We start from the raw sequence: 27,081 nt of genomic DNA, 5'->3' as shown, positions 1-27,081 counted from the left end.
AGAGCAGCCACTATACCCCACACCGCAGGTCATTTTCAGACCAAAAAAAGCCCATTGCCACCCTTCTCCCAAAAACCTGTTACTTGAGCTCTATTTTTTTTTTTCATCCTTTGTTTTTGATCTACTTGTCCTTTCATAACCAGCCAAGTTTTTCCCAGGATGGCTCAGCCTGCACATGGTGGGATGATCGTGGCGGCTGCCAGGAGACCTGACGGGTTACGCCAGGCAGCTCCCCTGCTCCAGCACCTCCAGTCTGATGCCAGCACACTTCATGGATGCCAGCGTGCAATGACTGACTGTCCTCTTCCTCCCTGTTGACTCCATTTGGATGCAGTGAAGGCGGCCCTCTTCTTTGGGGCACTGGTAAGGCATCAGGCAGGAGCACTGGGTCTGTGTCTCTGGGAATGAACGTGTTGGAATTTTAGCTGCAAATGTCATGACTAAAAATGTATTTTATAGTTTGACAACATTTCAAAGTCCAACAGGGAAAAACACTATTGGAGGTAAGTGATAAATGAGTTACAAAAAGGCTATCGCGCATACACTAGATGGTAGGGTATTAGGAATAGAGAAAAAAGCAGCTTTAAATATCAGTTTTTGCAGCAGTGGCCCATACAGAAGCAGAAATGAAGTATCTAACTATTCCTATGCACTGGCTTTCCCTGACCTTTCTTCTAAACAAAAAGATATTAAGTTGACTTTCTGTTCCCAATTATCCTTGCACACAATGTTGCTGTGAAATGGAGTCTTAAGGTCCATATTGTGTCAGCTCCTATTTTATTAAAGCTCCCTTTATGAATGCTAAGCTACCTGCTGCTGGCCTGTGGTAAAGCTCAGTCCTGCCGGTTATTTCATTACCCATTTCTGATCTAATCAGATTCTGACTTTATATTCTTTCCCAGAAATTCCCTAGGCAGGAAACTAAGTTTCTGCCTTCCCTTTCTTAAAATATATGAAAAATGTGTGTTTTCCTCCATTTAGCTGCTTTCACATGGTACTGCAGTATCTTCTGCCTCTGTGTTGATACCAACTACTTGTTCTCAGGAAAACCCAAACTTCCATTTTCTACATGTTTGTGCATACTCATGAGAAAGAGAACTTTTGTGGATACGGTGAGGAGAAAAGTCCAATTCAAACCTCTTGAGCACCACAATGAAAACTGATTTTATTTAATGTATTTTTCTCCTCTCTCTCTCATTTTTCCTCACTGAACAGGGCTCCTCCGTCGGCTTTTGAGAGAAAAACACTGAGGTGCTGGCACAGGATCCAGCTTTAAGCCACTTCCACAGTGGGAGCAGATCTAGGCTTCTTAGGGGCTCTGGAGTAAATAAGCCCAATATTTTTTTAAATTAGAACCACCTTCTGAGGAGCCCAAGGTGCCTAGAGGCTCCACCACAGCATGTCCCTCATGAGGCACACCTGGTCATGCCCTCTGCTTCAGCTCCACAAGGAACAACATCTCATGCAGTAATTTTACAGCCACCTACTTCAAATCGTGTGCTGCAGAAATCTTGCATCTTCAAAATGGGGTTTTAGGATTGCTGCACACTGCTGTTGCTTTGTTTATCATAAGTAGACAAGGTGTGATAAGGATCATATTTGTCTCTGGAAGCAAGTGAAGGAATGAGCGTGGCTGCCACTCAGCCTTTTCCTGGCAAGCGCTTGACGTGCGTGGAGCCAGCTAGCACCTCAGACATTTACAGGAAAACCCACTGCTCTTATCACCAAGTTACACAGTAAATAGCCAAGCTGCACAACAATGTTTATAAAGTAATCCTCTTAGGGATTTCACCAGCTTAGCTCATTCATTAAAACTCTTAATAAACACAGTTTTCACATATGGGTATTTGCAAATTTTACCATTAAAATCCCATTAAGCCTGATGGCCCCAGTCTTGCTTTTTAAGTAGTATCGTGATTTAATTTCATAATTTAATTATATGCTATAGAGGGTGTGGCCCCAATTAACTCCTGAAATACAAACTATTGGTTATAGTAGCCTCACAGGGAATGGGCAATAACATTGCCGACTACATTTCTGTGACTAAAGATTCAAATGTTAATTCTCCTGAAAAAGTTCCCTTAATCTCCAAGTTTCTTTTGTGGCTTACTAATGGGAAGTGGCAACGCTACACCACTTGTGCCTAAGCGAAAAGGCACATATCTAAGTGTAACACTTGGTAGCAGGGACACAGGACTGACCACACTTCCACACTCCTCTCACTGTAAAATGCTCAGATGGACCACAGTGCCTGTAAATACCATTCTTGAGGCAGTGAAGGAGTCAGCACATTTTATTTTTAGATCCAAAGGGCTGGATAAATCCCACCGTTCAGAAGTCATACCTGGACACTCCTCCCAGTCATAGCAGGTGTCATAGCCACAGGGCACTTTCTTCAAGCTATTTGTAGAGAGCTTTGCCCTTTCAATAGCCCAGTCTAGGTTGGAATCACCACGGCAAGGGCCAGCATGCAAGAAATGAAATGACTGCCCTCCAAGGCACATTTCAGCTGAATACTGACAGCTGGGCATGGTCACATTCTGTTCAGAAACAGCATGTAGCACACAGACGTCTTCTGAGTAGTGGCTGCCCCAAGGGAAAAAGAAAATTATTTTAGCAGGCTGTGGAACAAGTCCATGCTTTTAAACGCTCCACCAGTATCAGATAAAACACAGCAGAGCCATGGCCAGGTTGGATATCTGTCTAAAGACCTAAGGCTGTCCCAGCTACTGCAGGACCTGGACCTGATACAGGATGGTGCTGTGAGATGAGGAAGCTTTGGTCCTGTCCAACAGATGGGAGGTGAAGGACATGCGCCTGCACAAGAAAACAGGAGGTGCTGTTACCTCCACAAGGCGTGTGAAATTTCCACAGGTCCTGGGGTGGCTTGTCTGAGTTAATGCAGCCCTGCAGCTGTGTGTGCAAGTCTGCCTCTGAGGCACAGTTAGTTTGGGAACAATGGCAGGCAAACTGAGCCATGCTGCTTGTAGTTTCTTTCTGTATTGCTCTTGGTTCCTGAGTGGATTCATTCTCAGCAAGTGCAGGCATTTCCAAGCAGCATCATTTTGTGGAGCTTAGTTATTTCCCAAAGAAAGGGAGCAATACAGCTCACCCTGTTTATGTTCCTGAGTTAAGTTTATAGCTTTAGTCAACAAAACCTCTCTAGTTTTCAGAGGATTTGGCCTATGTACTTTTGACAATGTCTATCACCCTCTGAACATGCTCTCTCTCTACCCAAGGACTCTTGAGAGACAAGATACCTGGTTATTTGGGCATTGACATGAATGAGATTAATCCTATGCCAAGGGACTTGCCTGTGGTCACACAGGAGCCCTGTGGTGGAATGTGTGTTGATCTCAGCCCTACAACTGCCCAGCTCATATTCAATCTGTGCTCATCTTTCCTATCTCCAGCCCCACACCACACCTCCACCCTGGCCAGTTGTTTACTAAAAATCCTTTAGGATAACCCTCTATTCACTTGAAGGCTCAATGGTCTGTGCAGGTCATGTTGTGTAAAGAGACAGTAAATCCAAATCTTAGGTATTTTTAATATGCTCTGGAGACTGAAACATACAGCGTACTTTGCAGCATGTTCATCTGAAAAAGGTGAATGTCAAACACAAGGAGCATTATAGCAAGGTGATGACAGTGAAAACACAGAAACTGGAGGAATACAGAGAAGATAAAGAAGAGTTGGGATCTCCAGTAACAGATGGTAATGTAGATTAGAAGGATGCACCATGGTGTGCCATTTGGTTAATATCATTGTTCCTTTATTTCATAGGCTATAAATGGGGCTGTATTTGGGATACAGAGGCATAGCTGGCTAATATCTGAGCAGAGAGTAGCCCTGAATTGCTGTTGTCTTTTGTTACTCTTCCTCGTTTGTGTCACAATGGACTCTTGGTCTATCAGTGGAGAAACTTCGACTTTTCTTTTTCTAATTAAAGTACTTAACTTACCCACAATCTTTTTCTGGAGACATACAAACACACTGAGATCCAACCTGCTTTTGTCCTGGATTGCAAACACCTCTAATTTTAGTTTGCACATCTGAAACAAAAGAGTGAGAGTTATTGTAACTAGTAACAAAGTGGACAGAAATATCTTAGATTCCTGCTGTAAAACCTAAAATGGATTTATTTCCGTTTATCCCATATTTCTCTCTTCAAAAGCTGCTGTGGTTGGGATTCCACAAGTACGCATCAGTCTTTGCAAAAATCACTGGAAAATCCTGTACAAGAAGAGAAGCTGAATGCTTCAATAGAATGCATCCTCCTACTTTGCTTTCATAAAGCCTTATTAATACAGCTGGGGTTTGTTTTGTTTTGTTTTTAAGAAAACAGTTTCAGTATCTCAGTTTCGTGATTAAAGTGTACAGTATATTGCACCCAAAAACTCTGAACTTAATGCAGAAGTTTGGGGCTGAAATTATATGTCACTATGGCAGGCATAAAGTAAAACCAAAGTAATTGAACAGTTGCTATATGTCTCAAAAACAGTCACCTGCCTCCTAGTTCTAGCTAGCTAAAATAAACTGTGCTGTCAATACCAGCAGCATAGAAACAGTAAAGTATCTGCAGGTATACTAACCTTTTTCACATGTAATAGATCGCAAAATAGGAGGTATCCAGGACAGGTCTTTTCCACAGGTATACTGTGTTTGACCAGTGACTATAAACCCAGCTCGGCAGCTCAGTTTCATGGTTTCACCAATGTTGTACTGTTGTTTAAATGGGGAAATTGTGACACTGTCAGATGTTGGTGGCCTGAGGCATACCGAGGCTGTAATAAACAAGAAAAAGGTACGATTCTTGTTGTTTTTATGGTGTGCGGATATTTACAGCAAGTCATAATGCTTCATCTGAAGAGCCATAAAAACATTCAATAACACTGAACATTTGACTGACATTCAAAACTAATAAATATTTAACATAATTAAGTCTAGAAATTTTCAGTGCACCATCATAGTTTTTAAAAATATTTTTCAATCAATAACTAAATAATTACAATGTCTTTTTAATGTATGCTAGTATGAGTAATTTAATTTTACGGTTTAAAAATAATAAGAATGGCATTAACGGCATATTTTATTTTTTCTTTTGTAAATGAAGCTGTTAACAAAACAACTAAAATTAATGACAATAGAAAGCTTTAAGTATATTCAGGTAAATTTTTTTGATAAAATGAACACTAAGTCAACGAAATCACACTGAGTTCTAGAAAACTACTGGAATCTCTCCTGCTAGCAAACCCAGGTCAGTTCTGATCCTTAATTCTTAATTGGACTATAAATACTTCAAAGCATTGATTTATTGTGGGGATTTTCAAGGCAGCCTGGGGAGGTGGTGGTGCTGGTTAGAGACACATCATCCATTTAATATAAAAAGTGGTACACAAATTCCTCTAAGAATGCTTTCTTCAGCATAACTGTCATCAACTTAAAGATATCTATGTAAGTCTGGAAACAAAACATGAGTCCTTCTGTTAAAGATATTTATAACTAGACAAGAGAAGGACCTCACAGCATCCATCTGAGGGTTTTCTAAAGCATTGAATATACAATATCCTTACAAAGCACATAATAGTAACACTTCTGAATTAAAGAGAAATGATGCAGTGACTCAGTAGGTTTTTGCCATCTCTACATGAAATACCTATCTTTTCAGATATCATTACAGATTCTTTTGTTAAAACCTGTATTAAAATCTATTTTGTGTATTTTTCTTCCACTTCTGTTTTGTTGCGGGGCTAAAGTATTTTTTTCTTTCTTACGTTGACATTCAACAGGTTGCTGCATCCAGGTTTGATCTGGCAGACACCGAAGGAATTGATAGCCACTGAGGACATGACCACTCACACAGGCAATTTCGGCTTCTTCCCCCACAGCATACTGGTTCTTTTCATTCTACAAAAAAGAAACCCAAAAAACCCTCAAAAATCTATCGTAAGGAGACTGGACCTTGTCAAAAGAAACAATGATAAAAGCCTGATGATACGATATAATGAATGCATGCTTTTCCTACTCTGAAATATGAGCCATCCACTCACCTATATAATGATGTCTGTCCAGCTGTACTAACTGATGTCACAGTTACAAAACAAGGATTCAAGGACCACTGTTTGAAATGGATTTTACCTTGCCTTTGCTTCAGTTGCTGGTGGACTTCGGTGGACTAGAGTCCCACAACATGCCACATACACAGCAACATGCTCACTAGCACAGTAGCTAGCTTGGGCATCAGGCGCATGTAGCAAAGAAGCTGTAAAATTTCCCAGCTCTGCAACTACTACACTTCCCTTCTGTATCACTCCTTTTTCATGCTCACCCTGATAAAGGCATTTTCTGGTGGGTCTGGCCTGGAGCATCCAGACTCAGGTTCACCAATTACGACATCCTCTTCTCTCCTGGCTTCATCATCATTTATACAAGGAGCACCTCTGAAAAGTAAGCATTTGCTGGTAAGGATGTATCTTAAGCATTGGTGTCACCAAATAACAATGGCAGAATGTCAGGAGCTTTGGACAGGAATGCTGCGAGTGTGTCTCATCCCACCCTGCCCCCATGGTGAAAAAACTTTATTCTGTTAAATAAAAGATGGTGGACGTCAAAAGTTGCAGGTGTTGACATGAGGGAGATTGTGAGAGCACGGAAAAAGTGATAGATACAGGGCTACAATTTCTATTGACATAACTCATGAAATATTTTTATAGAGTAAGAAAAAGAGGCACAGAACAGTGCCACGTGACTTGGTTGAGTTTAAGATAGCATAGTCAAAATCTACCTGTTGCCATCAGGCAGTGGTTAAAGGAGGCTGGTCTCTGTGAGCATGGAGCTGTACAGCCTCTGCTGTCTAACTGAGACAAAAACCAAAGAACTGTGGAGCCCATTGCTTTTAATCCTCTCCTATCCACTCCAGAGTCTCCTCTGTAGTCATTACAGCAGGGATGATGAAAATCCTGCTTCAGCTCTTGGTGCCAGTAGAAAAACTGAATCTGTACAAAGCCTTGCTCTTGAAGATGCAAGAAACTGAGCCAGTTTGGAGTTGGAGTTAGGATTTTAAGTTGAAACCATGCAAAACTGGTACATCAGACATACTCAAAGCGGGAATATGAAAAGCTTGGTAGTTTCAGTGGAATTCTCTCTGAGACTGAGTTCAGACCTAAACCTCTAAGAGAAGAGGATATGATATTAAAAAAACCAAAACTGGGAACTCCCATAAACAGAAGCAGATGAGTTCTCCATGGCTTTGGACAAGAAGCCATGCAAAGCAGCGTAAGAGGTCTACAGGCATACTTTAGCATGTAATTCATCAGCCATTTTCTAGGAATAAACAATGAATAAATCCAAACTTGAAGCAAGTTGTGAAGATTTTTAGACATTTCCTTCTCTCAGCCCCCCCACAGAAGTTCAGACAGCAGAGTTATCTGCTGTTTCTCCTTGGTAGTTATAAAGTTATTCTGGAAATCTTTTGATCTGCCATCTTCTTACCTGTCCGTGAACACAGAGACATAACAGTCCTCCTCTTCTTCCCGTTCACCTTCACAGGGCTTCCCGCCATTCATTGGGGAGGGGTTATTACACTCCCGGGTCCTTCTTGTTTTGAAGGAAGTATCGCATGAACTCCATTCAGACCAGCAACCCCAGCGGCCATCTACAGCAACTGCAAGAAATAAAAGAAATCCCATCTTTTGGTAGATCTGTACCGTACATAGTATTTCTCTTAAGGCCACATATGAGAGGGATGGTGGTAAATTCATAACAGCTGTTTTCAGAGGATTTAAAATTGTTACTGTTAAGGGAGTAGATTGTATCTAAAATGTGAAGTTTTCCAAGGAGATGGTCAGCCAAATTCCAGCTGCTTCATGAAAACCTAAAATGTATCTTCCTTTCTAGTTTTAATTGCAAGTAACATTCAAACCCAGAAGCAGCTTATGTTCTACTTCTATTGCACACACAGATGTTTGAGTTTTCATGGTGCTGACAACCTTTTTAGATAGCTCAGTATTTAATGAGTTATTAAATAAATCTGAGCTCTAACACCACATCTAAACCCCAAATCTACATCCCATGCAAGCTAAATTAAACACTACTGATTTTTCTTAACCCCTGGGGTATTTTGTCTGTGCTACCATGAAGCACACATACAAATTTTTATTTACACACCCTTTCTTTTCTGCATGCCGTACACTTTGTACATTCATCTCTATCTGTATATCTTCAATTGTTTATTTCTTTCAAAATATTTCTTCATCAGGGTCAGGTAATGAGACCTGTAGCTGCCTAAGTGACTTTCCCATCTCTCCCCTTTTGGTCCTGGAATATAAATATATGTAATAATAAATATAATACTGTCAGTCTCTTCTGTTTCCCATAGGTATGGCACTAGTGCCAATTTCATTCAAAAACCTGTTTGCATGAAATTGTTCTTTAAATTCTTCAGGATCATGATTATGTTCCCTCTTCTTAAGACAACGGAGTTTTCCTTCCACATTGTAATCAACAGTTTTTATCTTCATTAGCCATTTACTCTTAAGCATAACAGGCTATAGGGAAAACTAAGGAATGGGTTTCTTAATTTTTGCATCAATTATCTTTGATCTCAACTTCATGCTTATTGCTGAACAGCTCATTTCCTATTATCTTAATTATGTAGCTAAGGAATCTTTTACCATGTCTTACAATTTCTTTTGAGCCGTGCCTATTTAGTTTGATTTTTTATTTTTAATCCTACCTTTATTCTTATACTTTCTGACCATCAGCATGTGGTAAGAAGTGCTATGGATTTAGTAAGGGAAGGTTATGTCAGATTCATCTTTGACAAATAGATACCAGAAGGACCATATTTACATTATGACAGTATCACCCCAAATACCTGATTTGTACCCTGGAGCTCGTGTCTCGCAGTTTTTGCCATAGGTGCCAGCCTGGCACAGGCAGAGGCACTCCGTCCCGGAAAGCACAGGCCTGCCGTTGTTGGGGCATGGGGCACACTGGCAAGGGTCAAACCTGCCTGCATATTCTCTCAGGGCTCTCCCCAGGTTGCGACGTTTGGTCACAGCACATGGCACGTTCTTCACCAAATCCACGATGGGCGACACCTGGTAGACAGCCATTCAGTAAGCAGTGACCTAGACACAGCAGCGTCCTGCTGGGGGTAGCTGCACGATTTTAAAAGCACTAGAGCCTACATATGAAGCTGTATCACACAGGAGTCAGGCGTGTTGAAAGTTATGGATGCTTTAAAGGAGCATGACAGTGCTATACATCTATGTTATCCTGTTTATATTGCTTTTATTTCCCCAATGTAGGGCTCTGTGAGCCAGTGGAAAACCAACCAAGTGGGATACCATGTTTAAAAATTCAGGACACCATAGATGACGTGGGGTTTGCTTACACACGGTCCCTGCCATGTGAGACACCCCTACGCTGCCTTCAGGAGCTCAGCAGCTGCAGTGGGAGAAAGATCACTGCATGCTGCATTCAGGCAGGTTTTGCTGTTTGCCTCAAGTGCTTTGCCGCTGCTGCTGTGCCAGCCAGGGAGGGAGGCAGCTCAGTGCACTCACAACAACGCCAGCATGCTGCATTAAATGAGCAGGACAGAGATGCCAGGGGACTGCTGTTTTGTTTCAGTTTAGCTATATGCCATACCTTGCAATGTAGGCCTGACAAGGGAAAGAGCACAGGGGAAAAAAGTGTTCCCAGCACCACGCACTGCTTTCCTGCACAGTAAGTAACCCCTGCCCATGCCTAAGCTCCTGCTGGTGCCAGAGTAATTCACTCGTATTCCTCCCTCTTACTCTCACTGTCCATGGACGATGCAAACCTGGTGTGGCTTATAAACCAACATGCACAAGAAGTAGTTCTACTTAGTAGTTCAAAACATTCTAATAAATGTTTTGTATGTTCATGTTATGCCCATATGTATGTGCATTCATATCACACACAGCATCATTCCGATCTAAAAGACAAAACACCTGCAGAGCTCTCTGAAGAGCTGCTAACTGGTGAGTGCTTTACTATCTCAATATTTTTCTTGTTTTTCTCTTACCTCAAAGTCAATCACCACAGGATTGTCCTTTGTTGATTCCAGCCAGTTTGTGAAGACTATGTGTCCTGGAAAAGCCCCCTTTTTCTCCCAGGCCAGAGCAGCCGCATACTCTGACTTGCCACCTTTCACCAGGGAGACTGACTGTTCGGCTGACTCCAAAATGGAACCTGAAAGGGGATTTCATCACAGTATTGTCAGACAAAGACCTCCAAAGACAGTGGATGTAACAACAGAGTTCTAAGAAAAAGTGTAAGAGGATATAAAAGAATATACTAAGATTAATTTTTTTACGCTACCCTTGGAAGAATGAAGTCTTAGCTCAGAAAAACAATCCCCACTATGACAGCAGCCTGTCTTAGTTTTCCAGACGAAAAGTGTCTGAGACGTTAGCCATGGAGATATTCAGAACTACACAAGACACATGTGGACAATGCAGGGGATACAGCAGGCTCCTCTAGAACAACACACTGCAAGGCAGGATCTTTAGTCCCAGCTGTAAACAGCTGAGTAACGGAAAATGATCATAAAATGAGGACAAAAACATGGTGGAGGTGATGAAATCCCTGTTTTTAGTGATGCAGAACATGACTCTTGCCATTCTTGCAGAAAATGCACCAACTTTCTGCAGTTCCTGAGACACATTTCTGGCATTGGACCTAGATGTCTACTTGCCATGAGGAAGATGGGAGGGGAAGGTGAAGGAGTGTGTTATTGCTCCCCAACTCTCTCAGTGAGCCCTGAGCAACCCTTAAAGAAGATCAGGGACTCAGTCACGATCACACATTTCTACTTTTGCCCATTTCCCAGTTCAGCGTGCCTGGCCTTGGACCCAGGGCCATGGGGAATGTTTGTCAGATCTGTGACTGACTGGAAGAGCCAGTGCCACCGGATCGCCAATGATGGTGCTCCAGAGCAGAGGAAGAGCGCTCCTACATCATAATTTCTTTTGCAAGTAAAAGGACATTTCCAGTGCTGACTTCAGAGACAAACAGTGAAACACTGTCTCCTCTGACAGTGGTGGAAGAGCATCTGTAGTTCAACAAAGCTGGGAGGTCACCTGGGGCACCTAGCTGAGGGGAATGGTATCTCTCAGGGTAAGTAACAGGACATGGGCCCTGTTCTCATCATGGTCACCTTCATGTTTCACAGTCATCCTGTTTGTGGTGCATCTGGTACTGACTTTCTTTTTCTTCCGGAAGAACACACGCCTTGTTGTTTCTGTTCGGACACACTCCGTTGATTCATCCACTGCCAGGCCTAGAAATACCACAGAGCAGCAGCTTCATCACCATAACCATGTTACCTGACAGCACCACGCCCCCAGGCTCCCACATTGAGGTGAGCCATTGCAGGTGCCCCTGCTCCTCACCCACCACTGGAGACTTCACTACTGCAGGCATCTGCTTCCCCAGGTACAAACAGCATTGGACTGAGTCATGCTTACCATCCCCTTTAGGTACCCTCCCATACCCATGCAAGTTACAGCAGTGGCATTAAGGATCACAGCTTTTAACCGTAGATTTCCACTTCTGTGGTATTGTCCTTTCATTTTGACAGTCTGGCAGTCATGGGAATATTTTTAGAGTAATTTCTAATGAATACTAACAACTTTAATGACTGTATCCCAAAAAGTACCACTTACACCTCTCAGACCTCAGTCTCATACTGAAATATGCTTTTCCTAGTGGCACCTGGTTTTGATCTGAAGGTCTTAAGAGGTTTCCCTGAACACAGTGTTGTTTACCAAGTAAGGAACCTCTTGAACTTTTCAAATTAAGACAGTGTAGAGCAAAAATTTCTTCTTGCTCTGTATTTAGGCAGTGTGAGTAATTCCTGGGTCTATGCAAGTCTAAAGGATTTTTTGCTGTTGTAGAACTTACTGTGTGGTGTAAGACCTAAAAACAATGATAAGAAAAGCTGGTAAAAAAATCATGATATTTTCAAGTTAAAAATTACATACCTGAGTTCTTCAATTCCTCAGAGCTGTACTGGTAAAGAATGTCATAGGAACCACCCATCTTCCCAGAGGTGTAGTAATGAGTGCCAAAGTCATCAAATATTCTGCTGTATGAAGCGTAGTTGTACTCCAGGGGCAGGTGGTTAAGTGCTTTTAGGAAGACATCTGAGAGCTGCAGATCTGACTGTTTCATTGTGAAGTTTGCAACAGAAATGACTTTATGGACTCTAATAAAGTTGGAATTCTAGAAATAAGAAAAGGGAAGTCTTAGCACCTTCACAGGTAGTTAACTGCAGAAAGTAGAGGAGATAAGAGTATGTCCTGAGATACATTGCAAGGACTGATTAATCCTGTGTATCATGCTGCTTTAACCATGAACAAACTAGCCCTGGAGTTTCCAGAGCCCTGTGAGGTTCTTGAGGACAATGCTCATTACTCCTTTACATTGTGGGAGTATATAGCATTCCAACAAAAATTAGGACTCCCTGAACATGTACCAAACAGAAAGCAAAAGGATTCCTGCCATAACAAATACACCAGCAAATGGTAAGACAACCAAAAATTTCAGAGGAAAGACTTCAGCTTATAAGCATCCATGGGTCATTTGCAACTAATCTGGTAAGTGGGTATTTTGGATACTAACTCACTGTTATGAAGTTTCACAATTTATCAGTCTGCTAGAACTAAAACTAAACCACTGGTATAAAGATCTCATTGAGTTCAAGTGTCCGGCTGTTAATGAGAGAGGCAAAAAAACCTGCAAAAGTTCAAAAAGTGGAAACATCTCTTACATTTAGGAAAAACTGATGTTTTTATAACAGTTAATTCATATATTTTTGCAATGCTAGAGGCTGTTTATGTGGGAGTTTAACTAAATAGAAAGGAGACGAATAGAAAATACTGAAAGAAGGGATTTATAAAGTGACAAGGGGAACTGATGGCACAAGGCTGAAGCAAAGAGATCAAGAGCAAAAGGAAGGGCAGGAAACTGGAGCAAATGACCAACGGGTAGATAGGAAAGATTCATTATAAAACAATTTGTACTGATTTGTACATGGGTTCTTCTGCTGAATTTTGCTGCTGGTAGGTTGGCTACACTCCACTTCTGACTTCAAGGTCACTTGGCTTACAGGACATAAGGATGCATCTAGACATGGAGTTCTCCCAGCCAGGACTGAGCAACATAACGCACAAACTGGACCTCAGCTCTCAGTTCTGCACAGCACTGCTCATTTCAGTGCTCTCATTTGCACATTGGAAAACAAGCTAAGGATACTCAGCTTTCTGCTGCAGTGAGAATAAGAATGGAAGAAACAGGGTATGTAACAATTCCCTGATTATATTCAGCTCCTAAAATACCCTGTGGTAACATAATTTTTAGGATTTTCAGGTGATTTAGGTTCTGATTCTCAATTTTCAGCTGTGCCAGCTAACATTTCAGTTATGACACACAAAATTGTAGGCCACTTTGGCAAATATTGATTCTAAAATCTTAGTTGGTTTTAGCATGCTAAATATGAATTTCTGCTTGACATGCATCTCGCATTTGTATTTTCTGCTACTAAAAGTATCTTAAGTGCTTTTATTACTAGCAATCAAGTGCTTTTATTACTAGCAATTTACCTTACAGTTGTCAAACCCAGTGATTTCTATGTTAAATCCTTGAGGCATGCACAATGTTGGAAACCCTCACTTGTAGAACAATCCCAGGAAATTGGATTCCAAATTCTCCATTCATTTCTGGGCACATGTTTAACCATAGTGGTAAACCCTGGTGCCTGTAGCAAGCTTGACCCATGAGTACCAGGTATTAAAACAAAATATTAGTAGGTCAGGGATGATTATTCCCGAAGAAAGCCTAGTCTAAATCAAGCGTGAGTACTCAAGTTCAGTTTTGTTATACAAACTACTTCATTGACAAAAAGCAGCCAAGCACAAGCTAAGCTGGACAGATGTTGAAACCAGCAGTTTTAATTGGAAATTTTCTAACAAAGCAGGGTTTCTCCCAAACATGCTGATTAAGTAATCTTTCATCCCAAATATCACAAGCAGAGTTGCCACAGAACCATGTCTGTCCCTGCCTGACATCCCCAGGGATGGAGATGGCTTCCTATCTTTGAGGTCTCAGGTTTTGAATTGTAGTTCAAGCAGTCCAACTCAATTAACTGCTGCCAGAAATACTACAAACATCAGCTAAGGGAATGAGCACAAATTCTGATAGAAAAACTTAAGAAGTCCTTTGATGTCACAGCATGGGAATTCAGTGACAAAAAAGTGAAGAAAATAGTATATAAAAATAACAACATGGAGCAGGATGGGCAAGATTAGTAAAGTAGTTTATAATGAAATGTGTTCCACAATATTCCAGTATCACTTTAAGAATCTTTCCTTATATTTAGTACAGAGAAGAGTGAGAGGTGGTCACCGGGGCTCCCTCTACAGCCCTACCAGGTCACTATTCAGTTAACAGACATTTATGTAGAAACCCACCCAATTTCTCGTCATCAATACCAAAGGAGGGTGATTAGCTGAGATGCAGATCCTTGTGGAACTGCTGTTGCCTATGGATATGTAAGCTGAATCCCACCCTAGATGGTCACCATGATGCAAGCAGAAGACTTCAGGGTGGTCATGAGGATGATCTTTAAGGACGCTTTCCGTAGAGCACAAGAGCTCTCAATCCCCAGGTGTAAGAAATCAAGGCTGAGTCAAGATCTGCTGGTCAAACTAAAGGGCAAAGAAGGAAATGCACAGGCAGTGGAAGCAGGGACAGGTATCCTGGGAAGAGTATAGGGACGCTGCCCAGTTGTGTAGCAATGGGGTCAGGAAGGCCAAGGTGTGGCTGGAGCTGAACTTGGCAAGGGACGCAAAGAATAATAAGAAGGGCTTCTGTAGGCATGTGAGCCAGAAAAGGAAGGTCAAAGAAAGTGTACCCCCTGTGATGAACACGGCAAACTGGTAACAACAGACGAGGAGAAGGCTGAGGTACTCAACAACTGTTTTGCCTCAGTCTTCACTGGCAACCTCTCTTCCCACACCTGTCGAGTGGATGGACCTCAAGGCAGGGACTGGGGGAGCAAAGTCCCTCCCACTGTAAGAGAAGATCAGGTTTGAGACCCCCTGAGGAACCTGATCATACAGAAGTCTATGGGACCTGACAAGATGCATCCCAGAGTCCTGAGGGAATTGGCTGATGCAGTTGCCAAGCCACTCTCCATGATATTTGAAAAGTCATGGCAGTCAGGTGAACTCCCCAGAAACTGGAAAAAGGAAAACATTGCACCCATTTTTACAAAGGGTAGAAAGGAGAAACCTGGGAGCTACCGACCTGTCAGCCTGCCCTCTGTGCCTGGGAAGATCATGGAACAGATCCTCATGGAAGCTATGCTAAGGGACATGGAGGACAGGGAGGTGATTGGAGACAGCCAGCATGGCTTCACCAAGGGCAAGTCCTGCCTGACCAACCTAGTGGCCTTCTCTGATGGAGTGACTACATCGGTGGACAAGGGAGGAGCTATGGATGTCATCTCTCTGGACTTCTGTAAGGCCTTTGACACGGTCCCCCACAACATCCTTCTCTCTAAATTGGAGAGAGATGGATTTGATGGAAGGACTGTTGGGTGGATAAGGAATTGGCTGGATGGTTGCATCCAGAGAGTAGTGGGCAACGGCTCAATGTCCAGATGGAGATCTGTGACAAGTGGTGTCCCTCAGGGGTCCATATTGGGACCAGTACTGTTTAATATCCTCATCAATGATATAGACAGTGGGATCGACTGCACCCTCAGCAGATTTGCAGGTGACACCAAGCTGAGTGGTGCAGTTGACATGCCTAAGGGATGGGATGCCATCCAGAGGGACCTGGACAAGCTTGAGAAGTGGGCCCATGTGAACCTCATGAGGTTCAACAAGGCCAAGTGCAAGGTCCTGCACCCGGGTTGGGGCAACCCCTGGTATCAGTACAGGCTGGGGGGGTGAAGGGATTGAGAGCAGCCCTGTGGAGAAGGACTTGGGGGGACTGGTGGATGACAAGCTGGACACGAGCCGGCAATGTGCGCTCGCAGCCCAGAAAGCCAACCGTCTCCTGGGCTGCATCCAAAGAAGTGTGGCCAGCAGGTCGAGGGAGGTAATTCTGCCCCTCTACTCCACCCTGCTGAGACCCCACCTGGAGTACTGCGTCCAGCTCTGGAGTCCCCAGTACAAGAAAGACACGGACCTCTTGGAGCAGGTCCAGAGGATGCCCACCAAAATGATCAGAGGGAGGGAACACGTCTCCTATGAGGAGAGGCTGAGAGAGTTGGGGTTGTTCAGCCTGGAGAAGAGCAGGCTCCAGGGAGACCTTATTGTGGCCTTCCAGTACCTAAAGGGGGCCTACAAGAAAGCTGGAGAGGGACTTTTTAGTAGGGCCTGTAGCAATAGGACAAGGGCTAATGGTTTTAAACTAAAAGAGGGTAGATTCAGACTAGATCTAAGGAAGAATTTTTTTGCAATGAGGGTGGTGAAACACTGGAACAGGTCGCCCAGAGAGGTGGTAGATGCCCCATCGCTGGAAACATCCAAGGTCAGGTTGCACAGGGCTTTGAGCAACCTGATCTAATTGAAGATGTCTCTGCTCATTGCAGGGGGTTTGGACTAGATGACATTTAAAGGTCCCTTGCAACCAAAACTAATCTATGATTCGATGAGTCTATGATTCTGTGATTAAAGGATCAGAAACCAAGAAGACATACTAGAGGACCAGTCAGCTTAGCTAAAAAAGTTTCTGGTGAACAAAAATAAACTTGAAAAAAGTCACGTTTTCATATTTCTTCCATGCCCATATGGAAAAATGCATGACCTTTCAAGTGGCTAGGGCCTTCTACAGACCCTGGGATTCCTATGTGAAACCCTTCTGTACACAGTTTAATATATAGGTCTGAATCTGACCTCCCAAAGCCCAGGCAAGTTCCCCCTCCTTTTAAGTGATCTATATAAACTTCTGTTTTCACTGTTTAAGAAAGTATTGCAAATTCATTTATAGGTCTCTCAAACATACATAAGTATACATCTTTCTACAAACACATAAATAAAATTTATACAGATAGAGATAAAAATAGAGGCTTCCCGTACGATACAGTAGCAAACATGAGGAAGACCCAAGTTAATATGGATCCACTAAGAACAGATTTTAACCTGTGTCATCTTTAGCCAACACCAGACTAAGGTATTGGCTATTTCAGGTGGGTTTCTGGGACATCATGACAACAATGCTGAAAACCAACGTACATCCTTCCTGATGAAAGTTTCATTTAAATTAATATTTCCACAAGTAGCTTTGGTCTGGGTTTAAGCCAATAATAAGCCACCATTCCACCAAAATAAACTTACCAGTTGTACAAAAGAACAGCCTGATCTGTATACAGGTATCTACATGGGAATGAAAGTCAACAAGTTTCCAGTGGCTGGAACTTCAGTATAGTTGAATTCGAACTAGGAGTAATGGACTATTTAGGCAGTCAAGTTACTTAACCATTAGGACAAGTTAGCAAAGCCTGCAGTAAACTTCCATCATAGGAAATCTTAATATTAAGACTGATATTTTTGTAAAAGATTCATTCTAATTGTATTAGAACTCCCCGTGTTCAACAAACCTTAGTTTCGGTCAGTCCTATGGCCTCTTCCGTGCAGGAATACAAACAATAGCCCATCCTTTACTGCCATTAAACTATACAAGTACATAATCTTATATCCCACAGTATTCATCTGTATTAAAGGTGCAGGATTTTATGGGATAAAGGTTTTCTATTCTCAGAAACTTTTCTGTGGATGTGTTATTTCTGAGATTATGATGAAGTGCATCTCGGCATCCTTGAGACTCCAATACGCAAGTTAGTTACCAAATCAAAAACTAATGTAGATTAATTCCCAGTACATGCATAGGTATAACATTCCTGAGTGCAATTCATTTCTTTTTAGAGTTGTCTGCTATGTTACTACATGGCATTCTGCCTTCTTAATCTGTAACTAGGACAGGGAAAGGAGTGGTTTACCCAATCTGATAATCTCAAATCTATGTCAAGTATATGCTTTTTTAAGTGGAATAAGTCTATGAATTCTGTATGAAAAACAGAAAATCATGTTGCATTACAGAAGGTATGCTACAACCAAGAACATCCTGTAGTTTCAGAAGAGGAACTTTTTAATGTGTAGTTCTAGTGGTTTTTTTAAAAATGTGGTGCCAGTGCCTTGATAAGGAAAGTAGCCTTTCGTAGCTCAGTTCTGAAATGAGCAGACAGAAATGAAATGAAAGGAAGAAATTGGACGCAACATTCAATTACCTTTTCATGTGAGGCTTCAATGGCTTTCTTGAAGGAGGAAGATGATGTGAATTTAACCCGTGTCTTTCTTGAGAATAAAAATGGGATACCAGAAGATCTTCGAGCACCATGAGTGGATGAACTACTTCCATGAACACTATCACTCAGGGGAGTTAAATCGTTGTAAAAATCTGATGTTACATCATCCTCTTCATCTATTACCTGGAGATTCAGTAAAGCAAAATGCATTTGCCCAAATAATAATCTGAAATAAAAACCTATTAAGCAATGAATTCTTGATTTTTTATGGAACAAGAATGCCTGATTATTTGAGACATGGCAGTAAGCTAAAAAACTGATCTTAATACAAAAGGTGAGGCTGAGAAAGGTTAATAGGTGAGATGAATACAAGATAAGAAGTAGAGTTACTAACAGACATTTATACAAGAAAAAAAAAGCATGTAACACTTTCTCCTAAAATTCCCCACCCCCATGCCCCAAAGCTTAGCAATATTTTTTAACACGTGTTTCAACACACTTTTCAAAGACTCTCAGACCTTCATGCTATGTCCACACTATGACTAAGTCCCAGTCCCACGGCTTCTATAATGTACAAGGCAAAGAGCCTGATGTTTTCTGTCCCTTCTTCTTAATTCCCAGCTAGAGGAATGAACAGGTTTCCAGAGGAGAGTCTTGGAGCATACTTGCAGTGTTAGCACCCATACTGCATGATGGACTAAGGGTAGGTGGAGAGGAACTGGGAGCAAACTTGCCTGATCAAGTTGGTAAACCTCAGTGGTGCTGTTGTGCAAAGCACCAAGACAACTTTAGCATCAGTTCAGAAATGACTCATTTCCCAAACCTCAGGCAAATCCCTGTGGGTGTTCGAAAGATTCAATTTTGTCCCTCCTCTAGACTTGTTTAATTAATAGGGCTGCTAAGGACCTTGGGAGGTGAGGTGGTCCCTTCCCCCAATCCACTTCCATTCTCCAAGAAGTCTTATGCTTTTGCATGAAAACACACTGGAGTTCCAAGAAGAAAGCCTGATCCAGTGACCCTTCTATACCAAAGGCTGCTCTAAATGTTAAAAGATATAGATGCACTCTCAAAGGTGAGACTCAGAAACCCTTAACAGTTCTGCAAATTGACATCAGTAACTTAATAAACTGCACAGCTTTAAAGAGAACTGGGCAAACCAAGGCTTATTTTTCCCCATTGAATATTCCTGCACACAGTAATTTTTCACCATTGTTGACAAAACCTACACGTCATGGCCAATACAATTGCAATTTCCATGGAACATATTAGGGTGTCCTTTGTTCAGTTGCTCCTGCTAAAGTAACACTAAAAACGTACAACACTCATGGCAAAAATCAGCAGTTCAGATTTCATCCATTAGTTGAGCTTTTTTCACGTCCTGCATTCCTTCCTTTCCAATGCAGTATGTATAGGCTTCAGACAGGGCTTGCCGATATGTGCACAGCCAGATGTTGTGCCCTAACCATGGTATTCAAAGTATTTTCTAAATATCAGTGTCTAAAAGTCTAAAAAATCAGTAAGTCCCAGATTTTTGATAAGACACAAGCCAGGTTCATTTTGTCCTTGGCCTGTCCTGCAAGACTCCTCCCCAGACTGTTTACTTCTTGTCCTCCTGCTTCACAGACTCCATGTCTGCCTCCTCTCCTTGCTGCTCTTCAGAGAGGCTGGGCAGGGAACAGGCTGGACTGAGGGGCTGAAATGACTCAGGGAGGAACTGAGTCTCAAGGCTCCAAGTGACTAGAAGGAAGCTGGAGTTAGGACAGCCATTGGTACTGCAAGGATACAGCAGTGATGCTGAAATGAGCTTTGGACTTGAACGAGCCTCTGGCCACATTATGCCAGGGTTAGGAGCAAGTCCCTTGGTACCAAGTCAGAACAAAGACACGGCCACAGCCATGAGGAAGCAGGAGAGAAGCCCAAATCAATCATGTTGACTCTGATATACGATGCAGTGAGTAAACACAGATCTGAAAGACATGAGTAGAGCCACACGATTGCTCGATTTGTCCCATTTCCACACATCACCTGAAACATGTTCGGGTCTCACCAGGTTGAGAAATCTTGTCCTAAAATACACATTACTGCCTAAGACTCAAGTGCATAACTTGGACTGTGATTATGGCAATGGTTTTTCAGCCAGGAGCTGCTGCTTGAGAATACCTGAAAGCTGACAGCCTCCAGGTTCGCAGGAACACGATACGATTGCCTTGTCTCATTACGCTTCACTGTTGTGCATTGTCCTCCATTGAATGAGTTGCCAAGCACTTCCCCTCGGCTCTCTCCTGCCAGAATATGAAATCTAACAAAAAATTATTTCCAGAGATTAAACAAGCCCAGAAAGATGTATAGACTTGAAACATTTACCGGTATATAGTTGCATTGAAGATTTTGTAGGTTTGAATGAAATGGTATGAGCATCTGGGTTACGTTACTGCTTTGAAAGAAGCTCCTCTACAAGAACTTCTCATTCACGCTGAATTCACTTGAAAAATGCTGTAGTAGCAACCCTGTTTCCTACTTTCCATTAGTGCTTAACCCTCTAGATAATTCCAATGTCAGCATGAGACAGTCACTCTTAAGCAGAGAAACACCTAAAAATGGCCTAGGAAAATGAACAAGCGGTTCTCCACTTCTGCCATTAGTGATGTTACCAGAGTGCACTGAGTTCGAACTCAATTAAAAAATGCAAGACTACCTGGGACAGGCATCCCATGTTTAGGTTTTACACTGCTTACATTAGTAGTCTGGAAGATGTGATGGTTGGTATCGTGTGAAACGTGTATCACAGACAAACAAACATCTGTAGAGGAACATCCTCAAAATTTCTGAAGCACTTGGCATAACTGAGCTGGAATTTGCCAGTACTTGATGCTCTGGTTGCTGTGAGGCAGAATGAGTCACTCAGACAGCAGTGCTCCCTGACAGTTCTTTACCTAGTGCACCAGCAGTGCAGAGCAGGACTGGCAGATGCAGTGGGCAAGTCCTAGCCTGATGGTTTGGTTGCATTTTTGTAATTTCTTGTTAATTTTAATTTGAGAGATTATGTGTTTTAATGGCATACTCTCACATGCTAATTGGGGATTATCTTGTTTATGTAAATTAGTGAGGTAATAGTCTTAAGTTTATGAAAACTAAGCAAAGCTGGCTTACCCACTGCCTATTAACTGCACACCTGGGATGCTCTCATACTTTCTGTTACACACGGTCTTTTTCCTCCCACAATTTCTTTCATCAGAGTTGTCCCCACAGTCATTTTCTCCATTACATTCCAATTTTTTTGCAATACAGCGACCTGCACCAGAGAAACAGCAGCAGCAAGAAACTTTATGCAAAAATTCATCATGTCTGAATGCAGAAAAGGGCAGTCTGTCTTTTTCCCTAGTAAAGGTGTGAACTTGCCGTAGGAATTAATAGCAGGGCAGTATAATGCCTAGATTATTCCAATAAGAAACAGTTGTTTCAGTTCTGCCAGTTTTGCCTTGCTTTGAAGCTGCAAAGGCTTAATTTAAGGTTTAGCAAAAGGATTTGTGGATAAACTTATTTTGAGGCTAATAATCAGGTATATTTAAATTGAAGCAAACAAGAAATACCCACAAATTTAATAAAAATAGTGTGAGTTTATGTTCAGACAAACTCAATGGATATGTTTGTACATGAAAAATTTGTGCAAAGAAATATTATTGGAACAGTCTAGCTGTCATGGTCATACTGACATCCCAGGCTAGAGATTGCACTTGAATCACTTTTAGTTACAGAAGAAACTGCAAACATAAGCTGCTACTAATACACATGAAATCCTTAAGTAGACTTTTCTCCCTGCTCCTTTTTCCTGGAATTTGTTCATGGAATGTACAACATCTGGATAATCTGGACCTTTTTTGTCTCAGTGTCTAATCTTTTGACTATCTAATAATGCAGCAGTTATGCAATGAAGATTATCATTACCACTTTCACACTGAAATTTATTCTTGCAACCAACTTCCACTATGTTGCAGAGCTTAGTTGGGAAGCATGGGCGGGAATCCACCAGCGGCTCGGTGCAGGCCTGACCCCCAAACTGGGATGGTCGCAGGAGTGTCCGAACACGAAACTGAAAGGCAGAAGAAATTAAACCAGGGTTGTTTGTGTGAGTTGGTTTTGTAGCTAAGTGCGCCCCCAGGCAGAGCCATATGCCTCAGTGTTGCCGAAGCTTTATCAAAACCGGAGTCCTGAAGGAAATAATCAGTTATTTTTGTCCTTACATCCTACCATGCCATCATCCCAGGTAAGGCAGGCAGAGAGCTGAAATCCAAGAGCCTCAATAGCCCTGACGGAGCATACATGATTAAACATTTGACAACCTGGGCTACATCACTGGAGGAATCAAAAGTTCAGTCCCTGTATCTTCAGTTTTAAAGGTATAGTAGGAAATGGTGTGTGAACAGGCTTATGGAGATTTTTCCTGTTCTTTATCATCTCTGTTGAAATAGAAATTCCCTGACAGTGGCATGTATCCCCATCCCCAAACCAGCTGGCTTGGCTCCCACACGTGGGGCCTCTTGTCTGAGGAGCACTGGATGACTGGGAAGGACAAAAATGGTTTTCCTGAAAGTTTCTGTTACTAAAGAAGATCTGGGAGAAAAATCTGGAGCTCACTGGGGTTTCCTTCCCCAAGTCAGTACGCTCCATGCAGAATAACAAAGCTGAAGGCTGCTAAATAAATCACTTCAGATATGTTTTCCAGTCCACTTCAAGGGACTGCTGGTGACGCCTGTCTGCATGTGATTGAACAGTTCCTCCTCTAAGAACTTTTCCCCACTGGAAAAGCACACTTCCTTGCAGACTTCTGTTACTTCCCTCCCTGTAGACAGACCCTGGAGTCAAACAATGCAGGAAGATGTCTAGTAAAAATCAGTAACAGAGTGACTATGAAAGGAGAGTGCGAGGAGCAACACCAGACCATCTGAAAGCTTTTGAGCTCAAGATAACCCTTCCTTGTAGTCCATTTGGGATCCATAACACTCACTATATTTTTTGTGTGAGCTTCCACCTCTTCATCCCTCCCCCTCACTGGGAGCTTGCGTACACTAGTCTTCACACTTACCTTGGAAGTCACATCCTCCATTCTGATGGCTGTTTATATTTATAAAGGTCACAAGCAGTGACCTTTGTAGCTTGGAGGGAAAAATGAATCACAGTCCACAAAAGCATCTTTTGGCTTGAAGCAGCAAATATGTTGCCTCAATATTTAAAGTTAATAAAAATGAACAACACTTCTATATATGAATGTGTAGATAAGAAACTGAGCCATTTAAAAGGATATTGATTACAAAAAAATCAATTCAATTGAAAGCAATGCCCCCTTTCAGCTCTTGCAGCTTGTTTGCTGTCTCCCACTCTCTCACTGTTTCTCCCTGCTCTGCTCTCATACTTTCCATCCCAGTTGCAGGATGGGAACCCCACAGGGTGGTTCACATCTCACGCCTAGAACAGCTTCTTCATGTTTTCCTCATCTGGCATGGGCATCAGAAAGTTATGTATGTATGTAAAGATATACTTATGATATCTGACAGGTTTTTCAAGATTGCTTTTCAGGAATGCATTTTTGAAGCTGAGCAGGACATTCAGAGAGCTGTAGGCTCTGTCTGCACAGAAACTCAGACCTGTTATCATGGTCAGCCTCAAAGCTCAGACCCACCAGCCACATAACTACCCCAAACAATCTGCACTCCGCTCCCCTCCACTCCCTACAACCTTACATTTGCCAAGACTTGGTTTCTTTACATCAAATCCACTTGAACCTGACTTTTCACCTCCTCCCTCTCTGCCATCTCACCTCTAAGTCTACCATCAGTCAACAAACACAAGCTCAAGAGGAAAAAACACCATCCTGGGACTTTGTTCCACAGATATTAAGCACATCCACCTGGTTTTTGTGTAGGCTATAAAGGATGGGGGAATGGTGCTCTGGATTTCTTAACAGCCATCTCAAACTGATCCTGACTATCAGTAGCCTGAGCATTCCTAGCCAGTGCTGGTTAGGATTTGTCACTTAACTCTTTTTAACAGATGATTTGATCCTATTTTTCTTGTCTTTAGAACATACAGAATGCTATGGATAAGCTAAAGATTCCATGTCTTTCTCCTGCTTAAACAGGCATGCAAACTCTACAGCTTAATTTATCCTTTATGTGGAAAACTCATCTTTAATTGTGACAATGGAACTTTTGAAGCAAGTTCTCATAAATGGATTTAAGCTACTAAATCACCCCTTTCTGTTTTGATCTGCTGACTTTAACTTGTTCTGTCCATCTGCTACTGTTATAATTCATAACCAATTTCCCTTGTTAACTTAAACTGTCATTTTGCAGATCATTTGCCATAAAGTTGAATGTCTGAAACAAAGACATGTCTTAAGCATAATTTCTTGCATTTAACCCATATAATACATTTTCCACCTACTTGTTTTTTAATGCATGGGTCACATTCTGACCAAGGGCCAAAATCTCCAAGTCGACAGTTGATAGGACATGTTTGCTGGTTACATGCACGAGATTCCTGCTTTGTGCACAGCTTGTCACAGAAGTTTTGGCTATAATATTCATCCATTCTTATTTGCCTAAAGAAATTTAACAAGTTATGCTAGGAAGGAATCATAGACAGTTGGTAGATGTTCTCTAACTGTGGGTGAAGGCTGATAAAGAAAATTATTTGATCCCAATGAAAAAAACTTGAGACATAATAGGTAGTTGCAGAATGTTGGTTAAAAGAAAAATCTAAACATGCCTTAAGTTTACAGAGGAATTCTTTTTGATTCATATCACCTCAAATGTCCCTCTGGCTCCTCCCAGAAAGAGCCAGGAGGAAAAGAGGGGATTTCTCACAAGTTTAGAACATACCACTGAATTGCATGTAATTTGGTGCTGCTGAATCTTTATTTGACTTTAACTGTTGTCATAAAATTAATCATACAGGGAGGAACTTTCTGTGGGCTTGCCACGCTGGAGCTGACGCCTCCCATGGCATTGCTCTGCACTGGGCAGAGCTCCCGGACTGAGGCACTGAGCACTGGCCCCTTATGCTCATAGGGTCTGGTTGCTTAATGCACGCTGCTGGCAAAGCCATTGTAGGACCTGGCTGTTCTCTCCTCACTACATGTGTTGGCAGATATAGGTTTGTTTGAAGGCATGGTAATGGTCTACATACGTAATCTTGTAATTTTTAAGTCTTGTAATTAAATACAATCTATTCATCTGGTAAACACTTGGATATGACAATTTTTCTCAGTATATTATGGAAGCTGGAGCTTCAGTCACAGGTCTCCCTCCCCAGAAGTGGTATTTTCTCAGGGAATAAATAGAAACATAGAAGTAGTGATATAGTTTGGCCCTACCTGTGCCTGGTCTGTGTGCCATAATTGCAGGTTTGTGAACAGGCAGACCACGACCCCCACGGATAATGTTCACAGTAGCACCCCTGGCTGCTCCCAATCATCAGGCTCAGCAGGATCAGGTGCATTAACATAGTCTTGTCCGTAGTGAAGGTGTCCATCTACAGCACATGGACAGGTAACAAAAGCTCAAGAAACGATTACTTACAGTTGTGCCTGTCTCCTTAGAGAGACATGTCGTCTAATTTGCAGTCTATAAATCTGCTTCACAATACAAAGTTGCTAAGCAGTGTACCTAGAAAGGAGCAATAACGCATGACACACATTTATCAGTAATTTAGTTAATACTTTAAGGACCAGAAGTCACAGGGTCTTTTTTGGGCACATATTTATCAGGAGTACTAATCATGACTGTGCATTATTTCTATTGAAGAAGTTGCTTATAGATCATTTTGAATGTGACAAATAAAGACCTATTGCTCTTCATTGCATAGAAGTATTCTCAAAAATATTTTCTAGGAATAAGAATAAAAGCATGAGACAGCTCTTCCTACAAAACAACAATGTAAAACAATGTAAAACAATGTAAATGTAAAACAATGTAAAACAACAAACAGGACCTTAGGAGTAAGCAGCCCCATCTATCACCCTGTAACCAATTCATTTTCACATGGCTACAAACCCCCTTTGCATAAGTGTTTTGCTGCAGTGAATCCTTCCTTCAGCTTTTTGTTGTTCTTAGTTTTGACTAGCCTGTCTAAACCACAAACCATCACTATTCAAAGCTCATCCAAATTTTCTACCAACAGCAGAAGACAGAACAGCTAGCCTATTTCTCACTCCAGTGGTCAATCAAACTCTATTTGATGAGGCAGAAGGTTACAGGCAGTCTTTAGGAAGTAATAATGCTTAGTAAACTTGAAAAACATTTTCCAGACAAACTATTCATTGAAAAATGCAAAAGGTTTTTCCCCCACTTCATGAGATTGAATCAACAGTAAATTTGGTAGGCTGTTATAGTAGAACATTATCATTTTGTTTTGCCTCAAAAAAACCTAAACCCAATAGGAAGTTTTAAAAGCAAGGTATTTATTTTAAAAAAATAGTTCAAAAGATTTCATTTTGAAAAGTGTGAAATGAAATGTGCAATTGTTTTCTATTTTAGGTTTTTAGCCACATATGCTATTATGATTTTTATACCTTGCTGAGAAAAATGAAATTGCATCAAGTTAAAACATTGCTTCATCCTTTAGTAAAGAAAGGCAGTAAGTCTCCATGCAGCTGTCGTAGTGAGAAGTCAGAGCACTTTTTACACAATAATTCATCAATGAAAAAGGCTTTCAGAGAGATTTAAGTATAGTCAAAC

At 41.7% G+C, this 27,081-nt stretch overlaps 1 protein-coding gene across 1 annotated transcript; it reads right to left on the bottom strand.

Moving 5' to 3' along the window:
• Nucleotides 1–216: 216 nt before the first annotated feature.
• Nucleotides 217–25,876, bottom strand: C6 (complement C6). Its single transcript, XM_050913460.1, has 17 exons — nucleotides 25,719–25,876; nucleotides 24,788–24,944; nucleotides 22,292–22,436; nucleotides 21,497–21,638; nucleotides 20,507–20,645; nucleotides 18,329–18,529; nucleotides 12,015–12,255; nucleotides 11,189–11,311; nucleotides 10,055–10,221; nucleotides 8,879–9,104; nucleotides 7,495–7,666; nucleotides 6,332–6,443; nucleotides 5,778–5,910; nucleotides 4,596–4,787; nucleotides 3,965–4,055; nucleotides 2,345–2,586; nucleotides 217–398 (listed from the first exon to the last, which is right to left on the bottom strand). Exons 1-17 carry the CDS (start codon nucleotides 25,874–25,876, stop codon nucleotides 217–219), a joined length of 2,823 nt encoding a protein of 940 aa, XP_050769417.1.
• Between the last annotated feature and the right edge of the window lie 1,205 nt (nucleotides 25,877–27,081).

The sequence above is a fragment of the Gymnogyps californianus genome, chromosome Z, assembly GCF_018139145.2.
Source record: "Gymnogyps californianus isolate 813 chromosome Z, ASM1813914v2, whole genome shotgun sequence".
NCBI lineage: Eukaryota > Metazoa > Chordata > Aves > Accipitriformes > Cathartidae > Gymnogyps > Gymnogyps californianus.
The sequence above is the reverse complement of the archived record's forward strand: the minus strand, read 5'-3'. Positions and strand labels throughout refer to the sequence as shown.